Genomic DNA, 17225 nt, shown 5'->3' on the forward strand with positions numbered 1-17225 from the left:
ATAAGTTTAAGTTTAGTTTAGTACGTAGAAGTACTACTATTATATAGTAAGTAATAATAATATATAGTAGTATTATTATATATATATATATATATATATATATATATATATATATATATATAGGTATGTTTAATATTTGTATTTAAGAAGTTAAGGGAATCAGTTTTTTTCCCTAAAGTAATTTCACATATATTAATTATTTTAATTGTGTTTTTTAAGGATCTTGGCTTTAGAGAAGTTAGGAGCTGTCTTTAACCAAGTCTCAACACCTTTGGAGTATACACCCAGAAAATTTGTTATTCATCCAGATACTGGATATCTGATTCTCATTGAAACTGACCATAATGCTTATACAGAAAAAACCAAACAGGAAAGAAAACAACAGATGTCCCAGGTTGGAACAAGAAATCTTTATAATCAAATTTGTATCATAATTTGTATTGGTTTCCTTTACCTAACCTGTTATTCAGGCTGATGTGTGTTGTGTTGTCATAGTGGGTTGGATATTCAGTGTTTAACTATTTAAATGTTAGTTTATCTGTATAGATTTTGGCATCTATATACTATTGAAACTCTGAGATTGTTTGTGTGTTTGCTTGTCTGTAATTAAATACAGCAAAAACGGCACAAAATAGCACAATATTTATAATGAAATGAGAATAGAAACAGAATAAAACAAGTTTTGTTAAAACTGGGGCACTGGTTACCAAGTTAGCCCCGTTTTTCGGGTCATTTTTCATACATTCCATTATTATAAAACTTCATTTATACAACAATATATGCACAACAGAAATTAAATGATGAGATGAAAATGTGTTATAACGGCGCTTAGAAAGAACAACAATAAAATGGACCTTCAATATTATTGACCATTTGCAAATAGTAACTATGGAGACGAGGTTATAAAATAAAAATCAAGTCGAGAACAACAACAAAATTTTATTGAAGAATCTATCTATCTACTACTAAAATTCTGAGATTGTTTGTTTGCTTATTTTCTCAGTCAAAAAATCATTCACACTACCGTTCGTGCTTTTTTACAAAACTTCTTACTTCACTTTTTTGAAAAATGAAATGGTCTTTTCTTTTACTCCCCATGAACAATCAAATATTATTTCTTGAATTATGAATAACACGAATGGATTGAAATATTTAATTAAACTATCTCAAAATAAATCTTCATTTCGGTGCAATATTTAAATTAGCTTGAATTCTTCATGGTGGCCTAGTTTATTATATGATCTAAATCCTAGTAATAGTATGTTTTGAGGTTAGAAGGATAAGATTAATTCTTATATGTATTTCTTGGCTTTTCCAGTTCCTCAAGTTGATAATGAATTACAAAATTTTATCATGTCTAGACTATAAAACTAGTTTGTTTTATTAGGAAATGATTGAAGCAGCTGGGGACGATGAACAGGACTTGGCCAATGAAATGGCTGCAGCTTTTTTGAATGAAAATCTTCCAGAAACAACATTTAGTGCCCCAAAAGCTGGTCCAGGGATGTGGGCCTCTGTGATTCGAATCATAGACCCGATTGAAGGCAAGACCATTGATAAAGTTTCTTTAGAACAGAATGATGCAGCATTTAGGTAGGTATTAAAAAAGTTAATTACTTCTGAATCTTTGGAACTTGAAAGGTTTATTTTAAACAACCTTGTTTCAAAGGTGCTTGAGGCCATTCATTTCTTTTTATTTTAATCCTCTCGCCATGGGTGCTTTTTTCTGTGCATGTCACTAGGTTTTTATTGAGTTACATTCAAAATTTAATTAAACTACTTTCTTATCATGGCATAGGGATAAATTTGTCTTGTAAATGTAGCTAATTATCCAAATTTTAATAGTATATATATTTTACGTTACTAATTTTATAAGGCAATATTTAAAAGAAAATCCTGAATTACCCCTAGTAGGAGAATTGTAAATTTTTTTCTCTAGGTATCCCTTCTTCTCTAATTTATTTAACACCCCTCAAAGAAGTATGAAGTTTAACATGAAATACTCAATATAATATCTTCTCTCAAGCAAAGCATAATTTTCATAGTTTTCAATCTTATTTGGTTACAGAGCCATCAAATAGAAAATCAGACCTTTCTTGCCATGTCCACCTGTCACATCCTCTCTTTAAGAAATTGCCAATAGTTCTATCTGACTTTTAATACTATGTTACTTATAATCATTATAAAACCAAGGTTTTAATATATCAAATGATGGATTACATTACATTGTTTTCTGTACAAAAAATTGTCAATTTTGCTTTCACTTCAAGCTTTATTCACATGGGAAGCACAGTGATGAGCTGAGATGAATTTTTAACGGCCTTTGTTGGATAGTTAGAAAGCTAAAAAAATTGTGACAGTTATGGGACATTGTTTGCTTTTTGCATATTATTCTGAAGAAGTGTTCTTTGGTGCATTATTTAATTAAATAAAAAATGATTATTGCAGTACTACCATTAGTATAAAAAAAAATAGGATTAAGTGTTATCAACGGTGAAAAAAAGAAGACCCATGTAAGTACTTTATTTGTTGTTTTTCATGTGTACTTTTTATGTACTATTATAAAAGCAAATAAAATGTAAAAATTTGAAACTTTTTAGATTAGATTTGGTAAAATAAAGAATAATAATAAATTTTCATGAGGTATAGTCATGAGTAGTTCATGTGTTATGTAATTTAATAATGTAACGTGAAATGCACATTCACTAAGTGATTTACACTTGGATGATCCAAAGAGTAATAAAAGGATACAATTTTAAGTAGAAATGGATGTATACTGTTATGAGTTTAAAGACATTTAGGATAAACTAATCTAAACCTTGGATAGAGTGAAATTTAGTTAGGAGGTATTAGAGATTATGTAAATGAAATCTGAGATTTTTGAGACAAAAGTTTTTAATCTTAACATGAAAATCACTTTGCACTCAGACTAGTAAAAAAAAAAAGAACATTTTCACGGACAAATTTTTATTAGAAATACTTCTTCAAAAAACATGATTTTTTTGTGTACAAAAGACTTATAATGTTCACTGAAAGTCTGTCAAATTTTGTGAAAAAAAATATATTAAAATTTATAGTATGGAAACTGTTATGAATACTCCATGGTTAGGAACTCGGTGAATTCCACTAAGCCCGTAGTAGTAGAGTTAATCTTACTGTGTTATTGTAACAACTGAATGTACAAATTACTCTGGTTTGTAGGACAAAGAACTTAGTGTAATCGTGTTTTTATTTTATATGATGTTATAGATTAGTGTATCCATAACTTATGTTTTGAAATCACAGAACTATGAGATAAAAATTGGCCATGTTTACAGTTTGACTCCCAAATGAGGTAAATGTATTAGTGATACGTAGGTAGAGTTCATAGAATATTGAGTATTGAAATTTTGAGGGTGTTTGTGTTTGTAATTTTACACAGTTAAGGCCTGTGATTTAGTTCTATTGTCAGTGGCTATAAACAAACTTTTTTGTGGGAATTTTAATATGTACAAGTATGATAAAAAAAAAAAAATTTTGTAAAGACAGGTAGGGGTTGATATTGAAATAATGAAATTTTGATTCACTTCATAAATACATATATAATGACTTGGGCAGCTTTATAAGTACAATTGCTCAGCCAATACTTTGAAATAGTCATTGTTAATATTCAGACATTTTAAAGGCTGTTTTAATTCTAACTTTACAGGAGTGTACCCAAGTAGCCTCTTGCACAACCAACAAAACAACATGAGTATACAAATAATTATTTTTTCAAACTTGCAGATTTCAAATTTCATTTGCGTAACCCCTAAAACCTCCAGAGTGAATATCATAAGTTCTTTTTAATTTGAGTTAAATATTTATACATTTTATTTCACTTTCTCTGTGATACTACTAACTGTAGCTATTATTGTTAACTTGCACTATATGGTTTATAGTACATTACAGTGAAATGTTTAAAATTAAAATATTGGAAAAATGTACATACCTTTTAATATATGGTGAGATAATTTTAAAACATTTTTTTAATGTCTTTACATTTTCACATATAATTTATTTTAATAAATTATTATACTTTCCTGTCCTTTATCTCTGTTATTTATCACAACACATGTCAGTGGGTGTCCCTGGCCAACATTACCATATAGTGGGCAGGCATTGGCTTATATAAAAAAAATATTAAACCTTTCAAATATGCATCTTAAAACATAAGTAATACATAATTAAGCCAAATATAAAACTAAAACCTAAATACAATGCAGTTGTCTATCTAATTAACATATTTCTAGGTGAGAAATAATGCTAAAGTGGTGGGGACAAAGCAGCAACAATATTAAGAGCAGCTTCACTAGTTCTCTATATAATTCTTTGCACCAATTTTAAAATAACAGTTAAGAGGAAGTACTTCAAAAAGTGTTCTTTCCATTGGTTATACACATCTAGCTCAACTAAGTATAATTGGTTGAGAAATCACAACTCAGTGGTAGAAAGTGGATGTGGCATCTGTCAAAAGTTCGGAGAAATTTATTTCTCCTTTATTCTTGGAAGTTGAAAGAAGACTATGTTAATCGAGCAATTAACTTATATTCTTTCTATATATGGAAGGTTATCATGAGTCAAGAAGTGTTCAAACTACAAAGACACAAATTTAACATTTTGTGAACTTGCAGATCACGAGAGAATAAAACAAAACTTTGAGAATTTTTCTTTAAAGTTTCGTTTGAAATAAAGGACTTAAAACTTAGATAATATAAAACTATGAACTATATATATGAACTATTATGTAAATTTTAATGCTTATTTCATTGACAAACAATGGTTATAAAATAGCTTCATTAAATTTTAAATGTGACTAAGTAAAATCTTGTAATGTGCAGAGAAAAGAGTCACCATAAGAAAGGAGTTAAACACACGATTTTTTTGACTGCTATTTTGTTTAATCACAATCTCTACTATTAACGTACTTAATGTTTAAAACCTGCATAATATTTATTTTTTGCTCTTTGCATTCTTCTTTCTTAGGGAAATACAAATTGATTCTATTCTGTAATTAAGATGAACCCTTCTTTATAAAATTGGGTTTATGTTCCTTTACTGACTTGTACTGAGTTAGTGGTTGTTTACCAATAAAAATTTGTTGATGGAACAATTCTGTGAAATTATAATCATTGATTCTTTAAAATTAAAACATGAAATACTCCAGCTATTAAAAACTAAAACCTAGTGCTTAGATTATTGAAATTGTGTAGGGCTTTGTTATGAGTGTTAAACATTATTTATGTGAAATGTTTTGCACAGCATTTGTTTGACGAAGTTTGCTAACCATGGAGATGAGTTATTTTTGCTGGTGGGAATTGCTAAAGATTTCCAGTTAAATCCTCGACAGTCCAATGGTGGTAGTATCCACGTGTATAAATTTGTAGATGAAGGGCGACAACTGGAACTTGTTCATGCGACACCTGTGGATGAAGTTCCAGGAGCCATATGCCCCTTTCAAGGTCGTGTCCTTGTTGGTGTTGGTCGAGTGCTTCGTATTTATGACTTGGGGAAGAAGAAGATGTTGAGAAAGTGTGAAAACAAGGTATTTCATAATTGAAGCCAGTTAAACTTATTAATTTAATGATTATGCAAATCATGGATTAAAAAGTAATGTTAAAATACTTTTTGTTTTAGTTTCCAAGTTGAATTAAGTTTTTAATAAGGTGTTAATAATTAAGTTTGTATACCTTTTAGTTGTTTTGTACTGTAAAACTTATTACTGAAATTTTGTTTGAGAACATCTTTGAAATATATTACCTACATACATTCAGTCTATGTTAATATAGATTTTTGTTTTTTTCTTCTTTCATTATTTTGTGATTGTCCCTGGTGTATGATTTATTAAAAAGAATAAATTTTTCTTTTAGTTTATATTGACAGTAAGAAGACTTTCAATAAAGTTGGTTATTTTTCAGCATTCATAATTTTATTATATTTTAAAAACTGGCTGGCCAATTTTATTAGGATCTCACATACAATTTCAATACACCTGTTTATTTGTGAACGCAACATAGAAATAACACATTAGAAAGACCAAAATCAAAGTTAGATCTTGGAACAATATTATAAGGAATCTCCCCAGAATCATCACAAGCTGGTTGGAATTGCCCCATCAGACATCAGGAGAGCAGTCACCAGTAGATCAGAGTGAACTTGACAGATGCAAGACAGTAGAGACCTCTATATGGCCATGTGAAAGTAAAGAAGCACAGGATATCATGAAATAGTTTCTGTGGCTCAACTGAAACACTGGACACTATGGCATGGATCATGAGTGAAGAACTATGGAGGCCCCACCTGCAAGAGCTTCCACACAAACATGAGCATCTCTCCAGAGCAGTGGAAAAGGACTGGAACATTTGGAAAGTCCTCAGTCATCTGTGTTCCCAAGTTGGCAGATTTAGGGTCATCATGGTGAAATGAGGGTACTCCAGCAGGCCTATGACTTTGGTAAGAAGCAGATAATGCAAAATCTACACATCTGCCCACAACTCCAGGTCCCATGCACAGCAGAAGACCTTGCTTTAGCCAATAAATATGCAATCAGATTTACACAGCACTGGATGGAAACTATATAGAGATAGGTGGACACTACAAGAAGATCATTTGTTTAAATGACCATTAAGAGATATTTCTCATATACAATTATTCATTTGTTTGAATGACATTCAAGGATATTTGTCATATACAACCATTCATACGTTTGACTGGCTATTCAACAACATTTGTCAGACTATCATCAGCAAAAATATAACAAGAATACATCTGCCAATAGGAAAAGTGTAGTTGTCAATCATTGGTGATTGACTAAGGGAACATATGTTATAAATTTGTAAAGTACAACAGATGATGGGCCATGTTCCATTTTACCCATTCCTTCAACAGTGGCCAGAGTTGAGATAATTTAAAACCAACCATGTGAAAGACATAACAAAAACTCCTATATGACAGTTGTCAACCAGTATTAAAATTGTTAATCTGTGGTCGGAATGCATCTATTGGTGTTTAAGATACAAACTGTGGAGAGTTTTTGAGTGGAAGTATATGATGTGGTCTGATGTTTCAAATTTAATCTTTTTGTTTACTGAAGCCAGAGTAAAATTATTAAGACAACTACAGGAGACAAATGATCCTGATTCAATAATATAAGTTGTTGGATGTATTATAATGGTATTGGAAATGTTCTTAGTTGTGGATTGTGTCATTTACTAGGGCAAATAACACCCATATTGCACATGAACATTATCGTTTATCATGTCAAACCAACAATGCTTCATTTTCACCATCTGTTGTCCAAAAGCGATTCAAAGATCATGATAGGTGACATTATCTTCTTTGGCCTGCTCAATGTGGTTGAGTTCTTTGAAATGAACTTAAACACTGCATTTGCCAAAAATGTAATTTTCTGTTGATATCTGTGAACTAATCAAATCCCATACTCCTTGCCAAACTGCTACAATAACAAGACTCCTTCAGGCATTTTATGGATCCTCTGCCTTGTTATATGCAGGATTTTGCAAGAATATAAGATATTAGTTCTGATAAAGTTAACAGTTTGATTCAGTGCATTTTTTTCTTTTCAGAAATATTTACAGGGAAGGAAATTCACAGCAGCAATTACCACGATATTTCTTGAAATGGCCATATGCCCTCAAAAAATCACCAAAGTCAGTGGCCACCCTTCTGTATCCCTTTGGCTGTCATGCCCTCACAATTTAAATTTTGATTGCATGCCACAGAAAAGGAAAACCATTGGTGATCACAAACATTTGACTTATAACCTACAGAAGCTACCTTGTTACGAATAATATATCACATAAAATGCATGTACTGGAGGGAGTGAAGTTTTTGCTTTGATCTTCAGTAAAACCTTTGTGCAGTTTGTTGAGTCATATCGTACCACAGGCTCTTAGTAGTAGCAAGCAGTTCAAATTATCGCTCAAACAACAAACCTGCAAAGCTAACACAAAGATTCACAGTGACGGCAGTACGTGAGAATCAAAGTCAGCACATACATATGCTGGTCAGAGTGAAGTGCATTACTGCAAGTTCTCCTTGCATTAATCATGCCGAAAAAGAAACCAGTTAAGGGGGGAGAATGCCATGAAACTTTTCTGTGGTGCCAAGTGCCAGAAATTGGAACTTTTTTTTTCATCAGTAGATATGTAGATTACATTTTTAGCTGCAGGATGAAGCAGTTCATAGAATAGTTCAGTTTTTTTGTTTTTTTTTCAAGTACATACTTTAACTCATAGCTCTGTCATCTGTTAACTGATTTGAGATCTAATTACAGTTTTGGACTCAGGAGGTCAAACCTTGTCAATTGATGTATATGACCACACCCATGGTCTTGTAGATTAATTTACTTTAATCTTGCCTAAAATAGTTACAATTTGAGGTTAGGCTTGTAGAGATCCTGATGAGCAATAAATTCTAATCGGGTATACATGTGCCCAACACTTGGTATTGCTGGTCCACAAAAATATAGCTAATAAAAAGGAATAAAAGGTATCGTATATTAATTTACTTTAATCCTATCTAAATAATTTCAAGTGCTATGGCTATTGAGAATTCCCTCATGTTTAGAAAATGAAGGGAAATGGATATGTCAATAATTTAGCTCCAATAAATTTCATGTGCAAACCCACCAAAGGCTTAGGCCTACTACATTAGCTAGCTAGGGTTAACATTACTGAATTATAAGTAGTGAGTTGTGCAGTGCAATGTGTTATGATGTTTGATTTATAGGTTATGACCATGTGCTTTACTGTAGTGTAGGCATAATTAATGTTTTTCAACACTAGTATATGTTAGAAAGTATGCAAAAAAAATACAAGTAGTAGTATTGTTTGGAAATAGAATGTTGACCTTATCTCATGGCAATGTATTTTTCCATCTATCTGTCTGTCCATCAAGAGACTAGTGTTTTAACTGATTTTTGTCAATCTTGGTCAAGTAGTCAGACATGGTGGGATATCAGAGTTGGATAAATTAGTAAGTGGCTAGAGATGCCTGAATTTTGTTCATTATTTGTAGGGTCACCAAAGTCAAATTCTGGAAACCTTTAAAATTCTATTATCCCAGGTATTTTGTGTGATCCTTCTCAAAGTTAGTGAAATTAACAAGAGGGGTGCCTAAAAGCTGTATGTAATTTTCAGGTCGGGAGGAATCTTATTAAGGTCACAGGACATTTTAAATCAGCGTGATACCTCGTTTTTTAATCTTAAAGCTGGTGTACTGTTACTTCACAACTCTAATTGGTTAAAGTTAATACTTACCTACCTGATAAACTTAATCTGGAAATATAGGCCAGCTTCCCAAGCCCCTGTATATACTAAACTAACTGAGAAACTCATTTCTATTCTGTTAACATTAATGTGTACTGTGGCCTTAATGTCTTTCAGTGAATTTTTTGTTTTTTTATTTTTGGCTTTCATGCCCTTGAAAATGAGAGAAAATTCAAGGCCAAGTGGCCTTGTCCTAAAAATGATGAATTACCTGGCCTGTATTTGTTTGGCTTCTATATCAGAGTATTGAAGGAGTTCTTTGTTGTGGCAATCATTTATCTTGTCATGTCCATAAGATGTTATCAGAATCATGTTTCCTAGATTTTGATAATGTTTCATTGGTTAGTTTTATTTTCAAGCCTTTTATTCATCTTTAAAGTTTTTATTAATTTACTTATTCTGCCTTCTTTACAGCTAGATTTTGATAATGTTTCATTGGTTAGTTTTATTTTTATGCTTTTTATTCATCTTTAAAGTTTTTATTAATTTACTTATTCTGCCTTCTTTACAGCTAGTTGTCTTATGGATGAAATTTGTATATAAAAACTTTTTCCATATCAGGGCTTTTTTGGAAATGACTCCAAAAACATCACATTTTGTATTCTGCTTTTTTGGTAGGCTGTACTTGTATATTAATGAATCAGAAGTTCTTTTATGATTTGTTCTTATATTTCTGCATAAACTATACTCATTATAGTAGTTTTGATCATGGCAAACTGAGGTAGATAGATGTTTTCATATTTAATTTTATTCTTTCCTCTGATGTTCTTAAGTCCCTGGAAGGTCTGATAAAATATGACGAAAGAGTTTCCACTTTGTACTTGCATATTTTTGTCTAGCTGTAAGCATGCAGTCTCAGATTATCCATACTCAGTTGGACTTGGAAACTAAACTGTTCTTACGCTTATAGTTAAACAGTCACTTTGAAAGTGCTTTTACACTGATAGTTACCATATTCTGTTGTAGTACTAGAGTCAACTAGGTCATTCACTAATCTGTGTATTTGAGATACACTGATGCTGGTTTTTGCTGATAATACAATACAGTTGGCTAATATTTGCATCTGGCTATCTACCTATACCAATAATATGAAAAAATTTGATATTTTCAAAATTAATTCATTTTTTGCTGTCTGTTCTGTGGTAGTCTGTATCACAAATGTAGATAAGGTCATTATCAGCACCAATACCTATGCATTAATTGTTTGATCTCCACTATTTACCCATTGAATTTCAGTATTTTCTGTCCCATCACAATAATAGTTTTAAATTTGAATGCCTTTAAGCTGCTTATAGAGCTTTTACTGTTTACTTTTCTTTCACCCTTTGTTTTTCTAGTATTGAAATTGATTCTGTAATGTGATATTCAAAATTCAAGTTCCCAGAATTAAAATATATGAGTCATGTTTCGCCTTATGACAAATGTATTTTAGAGAGGATTGAGCTTTAATGTAACTGTTTTAATTTTTTTATAGAAATAATACAAGTACTGTTCCTATTTGAAAAAGCTAATTTTAATCAACAGTATATAGACCTCATCTGTGTAAATGAGCACTAGCTTTGGTATATTTCCATATATAATTGAAGTTATATAAATTATATTTGTAAAAAAATATGTTTGCTGTTTCATTACTTTTTTGTACAGTATATTCCCAACTTCATTGTCACTATTCATGCCATGGGAAATCGTGTGATTGTAGGAGATACCCAGGATAGCTTTCAGTTTTTGCGATACAAGCGTCAGGAAAATCAGTTGATTGTGTTTGCCGATGACACCAACCCACGCTGGGTGACGACTGCAACACTACTTGACTATGATACCATTGCTGGTGCTGATAAGTTTGGAAATATGGTCATGGTATGTAAAAATAAGATTTCCTGATTAGTTCATGATTTAATATTTTTAGATATGATAGGTAATGTAGCAATATGAGGATATTTTACAATTTTTATTGTTTGATTTGTTTCTAAATCATACAAAAAAATATATTGAAATTGACTTATTCTATTCTAAGTATATCTTTTCGTTTTGATGAATCATTACAAATTGTATTAAACATAGCCATAAATGTTTGTTTAACTTGTTCTCTGACATACACAAAACTAGGCTCAGCACTTTTAACTATTTTCTTGAGAGATTCACAAACCTAAACACTTGTATGCAAGTCTAAAAATAGAATGTTATGTTTTCTAAAGTAAATAATTTGTTGGGCTAACTTAGAAGTTGGATAACAGTTTTTATTTCAAATTTACTATATCTGTTTGTGAAGTGGTTCTGAGAGCTCTTTTGAACATAAACAAACTAATTCAATTAAGTAAAAAGTAAGATACTATTTATATTTCAATGGATTGTAATATGCTGTTTATGTTTTTCTTTAACAGTATTTAAACAAATCACATAAAGTAATGCATACCACTGTCTTCTTTGGGGTGAAATCAAGTCTTTGTTTTTGCAAATTATTTAATGTTACAAAATAGTTATGTTACAGCTATGTAGTATTTTTCATGCCTTTGTCTTACATTAGATATCTTTAACGTAGATTAGTAAGCAGAAAGTCACCAAATTACAGCTTTAACCCTCTCACTACAGGCATTATTTTTCTACTCGTGTCATGAGATTTTAGTGAGTTACATTCAAAATATAATTAAAGTACATTATTATCATGGTATATGAATAGAATAAACTTTGCATGAAAATATAGCTAATAATCCAAATGTTAATATTATACAGGTTTCAAGTTCTTAATTTTATAAGGCAATATATATTTTTAAATTCCCAATTTCCTCTAGTATGATTATTGTGACATTTGGAAATTTCCTCTCTAGGTATAATCTCTTTTCTAATTTATTTACCACACCTCCAAGAAGTACGAAATTTAATGTAAATTTAGCATAAATTTTATAGTCTTCAATCTTATTTGGTTACAGAGTCATAAAATAGAAAATCAGACCTAGGTCTTTTGCCATGCCTAACTGTCACATCTCCTCATTGACAAATTGACAATAGTTCTCTCTCTAACGTTTAACTCTCTGAATACAGGCTCAGTCAATTTGACCGACCACATAACTACTCATTCAAGGTCTTTATAGATTTGATACTACTAACTTTTAATATAGTATGTATATCTTCACAAAATTTGGCAGTCTTTCAGTAAACATTATAAGTCTTTCACATATAAAAAAAATAATATTTTTAGTGAAGTATTTTTAATAAACAAAAAAAAGATTTGTCTGTTAATATATTGAATATTTGTTTTGAATAGTCTATGTGCAAAGTAATTTTCATGTTAAAGTTGAAAATACTTTTCCTCATCTCAAAAATCTCAAATTTCCTTTATGTAATCCCTAAAAATTCCTAAACGTATTTCAAACGTTTTTTTCCATAAAACTTTATAGTTTATCTGTTATTTTCTCTACCCTATTTCAAAATGGAATCAGTCAATTCGACTGACCTAGTAACCACCAAAAAAAATCTAAATGAATTTAACTTAACCCTACATTTTTTATACCAATGGTAGTAATGCACAAAATAATTTTTATTTAATTAAATAATGCATCAAAGGTTTCTCCTATTTCCCCTCCTTCCATTTCCCATCTTTATCCTTGACTGGATCCGGATAGGTTTCTGTGCCCAGTCAGGGATTTTCATTGTTATACTGCCTGTAGTGCTTCTTTGTGGGGTACATTTTTCCGATGTTTTATCCCCTGGCAATCCTCCTCCCTTCATGATCTTTCACCTTCTACCCTTACTATTTGGGTCCATCTTTTGGTTTGATTGATCTATTTTTCCCAGAATTTGCTCCAGGTGTTCTTCTATCAGATCTGACACCTCACATTTTCCCTTGCTTCTCTTCATTGTTGTCCAATGGAGGAGATTCTGCAATCAGGCATGTGACCACACCTAGTACATTCCTCTCCCACTATCTCCATCACATCACGGTTTTCTCTTTGTCAGGGTTTCATATACCACCTGTGGCTATTCTTCAGACTTCTGTGCGGCTCTAACTGGTAAGTTTTTATTCATACTTTCTTTTCAGGGGCCTTTTTCTATTTACTTATCCCATGGATCCCAATCTGTGCCGAGTGGTGCCTGACCAGGTATTCTGTAACTCCAAATCCACACTGTCTGGTGATGTTGACTCATGCTTTATCTTCCATGGCTTTGCACACTCACTGTGGAGATGGGGTGTTCCACAAGATCACTTTCGATACCAGATGTCAAGTTCCCGGATCGATAGCTCAGCTAATCCTCATGTCATACGCAGGAGTCAGAGTGGTTCTCAATCCCCCCAGTTCTTGGGTTTGAGGTGAAGATGGTATAATCCTCATCTTACCCTCACACAGATGTTGGTACCCTACAGGCAGGTTTTGTATGTAGTGGACTTATCGAGTACAGTCCACCGCACCCTAGCCACTCTACACTTAGGGGTGCATCCTTTGTTTACCCACCTTTCTCATTGTGGTATTGAGTTACAGTATATTTCTATGATTAGGATCACTTTTCTGCCACATTCTCTCCCACTCAGATGTACTCCTTTCACTTTCCTCCATTATATCTTACACATTCCACAGTTGAACGAAGAGTATACCTGACTCAGAAGTGGTACAGTTCCCTTCTTTGGATCTGAATCTCTCATTTTCAGAGGTATCATTTGGACACTTTCATGGGGTACTTCTGTCCCTCCTTATCAATGTGAGAATCTAGCTAATCTTGTGTGGAGTGGTGGGGGGGGGGGGGGGGTAAGTACCGTATAGGAAGTTATAATTTTCCTATACTGAAAATGTATTTCTGATATGTACTACCTCCTCTCACACTTCCCACCCTTCCTCCCCCACATTTCTCCGGTATGGAAGGCTTGTGGCATGCATAAAAAAGAAAAGTTTGCATATAGAGGGCAGCACTGAACAGGAATAGCTAATCTTTTGGTAGAGGTAAGTATCTATCACAAATACTTTTCAGTATAGGAAAATTATAACTTTTGATTTCTGTTCATACTTTATTCCTATGAAAAATGCAATGATGAGCTGTATTTTTAAGGCTCTTATCAGATAGTTAGAAAGCCAGACAAATTATGATAGTTATAGGACATTGTCTGCTTTTTGCGTGTTATTATTCTGTGTTCTATGGTGAATTAGTTAATTAAATACAAAATTTAATGCAGTAGTATCATTAGTATAAAAAAAAGTAGTGTTACTTTTCATTAGCAGTTGTCAGCAAAAAAGAAGACCCAGGTAAGTGATATACTTCTTGGTTTTCATGTGTATTCTTTATTTATTGTTATAAAAGTAACAAAAATGAAAAAATTGGAAGCTTTTTAGTTCAGATAAGGTTAGATTGAGTGAAGTACATAATAATAATATTTGAAGTTATTTTAGAAAAAGAAAAGGGTAATTTAGATGTTTTGTTATTATTATTATTATAATTTTATTTTTGGTGCTTATGAAGTCATTTAAATACCGATCTTGTATAAAGTTAGGGTAAATAAAATATAAAATTTAACTGAAAAAAGTTTGAAATTTATTTTGAATGTTTTGGAGATTACATAAATGAAATTTGATATTTTTTGGATGAAGAAAATTCAACACTTTGTCTCAATATATTTATGGAGAAGGTTTCAGTGAAAATACTTAATTAAAAATTCTGATTTTTATGTCTGCAAAAGACTTAAGATTACTGAAAGCTTGCAAAATTTGTGAAGATACACAAAACATACAAGTTATAGTATGGAAACTATAATGGTGAATTTGGGTCACAACTCAGCTAAGCCTGTAGTAAGAGAGTTAATGTCAATTTTACCTGACTATTTAGTTTGAAAGCTTTCTAGTGTTTTCCATTGTAGTTAAATTTCTTTAAGAAGGAGCCCTTGGTGGAACAACTTTACGTTTATGGACTTACAATGCTAAAATTTGGAGTTTGATTTCCATGGTGGACACAGCAGATAGTCCAGTGTGGCTTTGCCCAAAAACAGACAAACTCTCAAGAAGGGAAACTATTATGAAAATTATTTTGTGTGTGACATGAAGTTTTTGAAGAGCTTTTTTTTCTTCCTTCCATTTAGATTAGACTTCCACCTGTTATCAGTGATGAAGTAGATGAAGATCCAACAGGAGTGAAGGCCTTGTGGGACCGAGGCTGGTTGGGAGGTTCTTCACAAAAGGTATGTGTCAGAGTTTAATAATATAAGTCTTTTGCCAAGTGTCAAAATAAAAGGCTTTTACTTGTAGTTCTTAATAGTATAAATATATACTGTGTTGTTGTTGGGCCTAGGATTCTTCTACAGTAGGTGTCTGTGACTTGTTGACGATAAATTAACAGCACTCACTTCACTTATTTTCGAAATAATATAAATAATCGGAAGAAGTTAAACGTATGTACAACAAATTTTTCAACACTATAGATAATATAGGCATATCATAAATACTACATACATAGTTCTCTTTTTGTTGTCAAAAGTCCACTTAGGCCTATTCAGTTACTTTAGAATTTCAGTTGACAAGCTGAACTATCTTCTCTATTACTATCGCACTAGTATTCTGTGTGTGATTCACTTACAGTTGTGGCTTGAGTTACCGATAATCATTTGGTCTTCTTTCTTCTAAATAACCTCTGTTCCTTTTGTCAAAGTGCACCCAGGCTGATTCAATTACTTTAGAACTATGCTTTGATGGGATAAATTATTCTGCTTATCTCCTTTTCTACTGTTAACCTTACTCTAACATACTAAATGTTAGACCTATCACTTCTATGGTACATAACTTCACGCCAAACTTTTCCTTGCCAGTAACTTTACTCTCTTCTGCTATCGTCTGTCTGCTTTGTATATTCTCAAGGTCAGTGTATTGCACGCGACATTCAATAGTCTCAACATCAATGACTTATAAACACAACTTTCTACAATCGTCTACTTTTAACTCTTATTATAAACTAAACGATAATAAAATATTCACTCACAAAAATAAATTAATCAATAATATCTAAAACTAAACACTCTTTTCTATCATGACAGTATGATTACGACAGTGTATTTTATTTCCTAAAAGTTTACTTGCATGAAATATAGTTGTAAAGTCAGCATTATTCTAACATGAAGTTTCCCTACAAAAAAGTTATATAGTTATATTTATGTTTAACTCTTTGAGAGCAGATTGATCAGCTTGACTGACACTGGACTGAGAAACTATGTAAATACTGTAACTGAATTTACTGTGTGTATTTTCACAAAATTTGGCAAGCTTTTAGTAATCATTAAAAGTTACAGCAAAACCTAGTTTTTCTTAACCTTTTCACATCTGTTTACTTCTGCAGTTTTATTATGTTACCTTATATACACTGGAGCAGTGACCCTTGTGACAACAAAGCAATAAGCCATAGCAGAAGCCATAAGTTGAAAAATATAAATATGTTAAAAAATTCCTGTTATGTAATCGGAGTAACACAATAATGATGATTGAATGAGAAATGTCTAACAACTGTTAGAACTGAAATATCAATAGTCAGCTTCATAAGGAGAATCTGCTTTTTGTATTGATTGTAAGCTATGTAAGGTTGCTTAGCTGGTGATCTCAAAAGTTGGGGGGGGGGGCTTCTCTGGTAGTTTAACATTTGACAGATTTATTGATATCTCTGCAAATTAAGAAGGTAGGATGTGCAAATTATAGATTTTTTTTGTAATTTTATATAGCTTGTGTTTCTAATTGGTTGGAAACTACAGCAGCATAATTTTAAAGTTATAACATTTCTAAATGAAAAAATCAGAGCTCAGCTGTGTTACTTGACACATTAAGATGAAGAATTCTTAAAATATTATGTTTTGGAAATAAGAAGTTCAAATACTTAAATAAAATAAAAATTTTAATTTCAAACTACATTTTCATGTCCAGTTTATTGATAGTAAAGCTGTTTGATTAAATTTTGAAT

The 17225-nt window shown here is 31.7% G+C and overlaps 1 protein-coding gene across 1 annotated transcript in view; it reads left to right on the forward strand.

Annotated features, from left to right (window-relative positions):
• Positions 1-17225, forward strand: part of LOC106462619 (splicing factor 3B subunit 3-like) — a 97210-nt gene that overhangs the window by 76467 nt on the left and 3518 nt on the right. The window contains 5 exon segments of the mRNA XM_013922561.2: positions 220-394; positions 1388-1593; positions 5281-5563; positions 10953-11165; positions 15367-15465. Coding sequence (XP_013778015.1) covers positions 220-394; positions 1388-1593; positions 5281-5563; positions 10953-11165; positions 15367-15465 — 976 coding nt within the window.

The sequence above is a fragment of the Limulus polyphemus genome, unplaced genomic scaffold (genome assembly GCF_000517525.1).
Source record: "Limulus polyphemus unplaced genomic scaffold, Limulus_polyphemus-2.1.2 Scaffold1209, whole genome shotgun sequence".
NCBI lineage: Eukaryota > Metazoa > Arthropoda > Merostomata > Xiphosura > Limulidae > Limulus > Limulus polyphemus.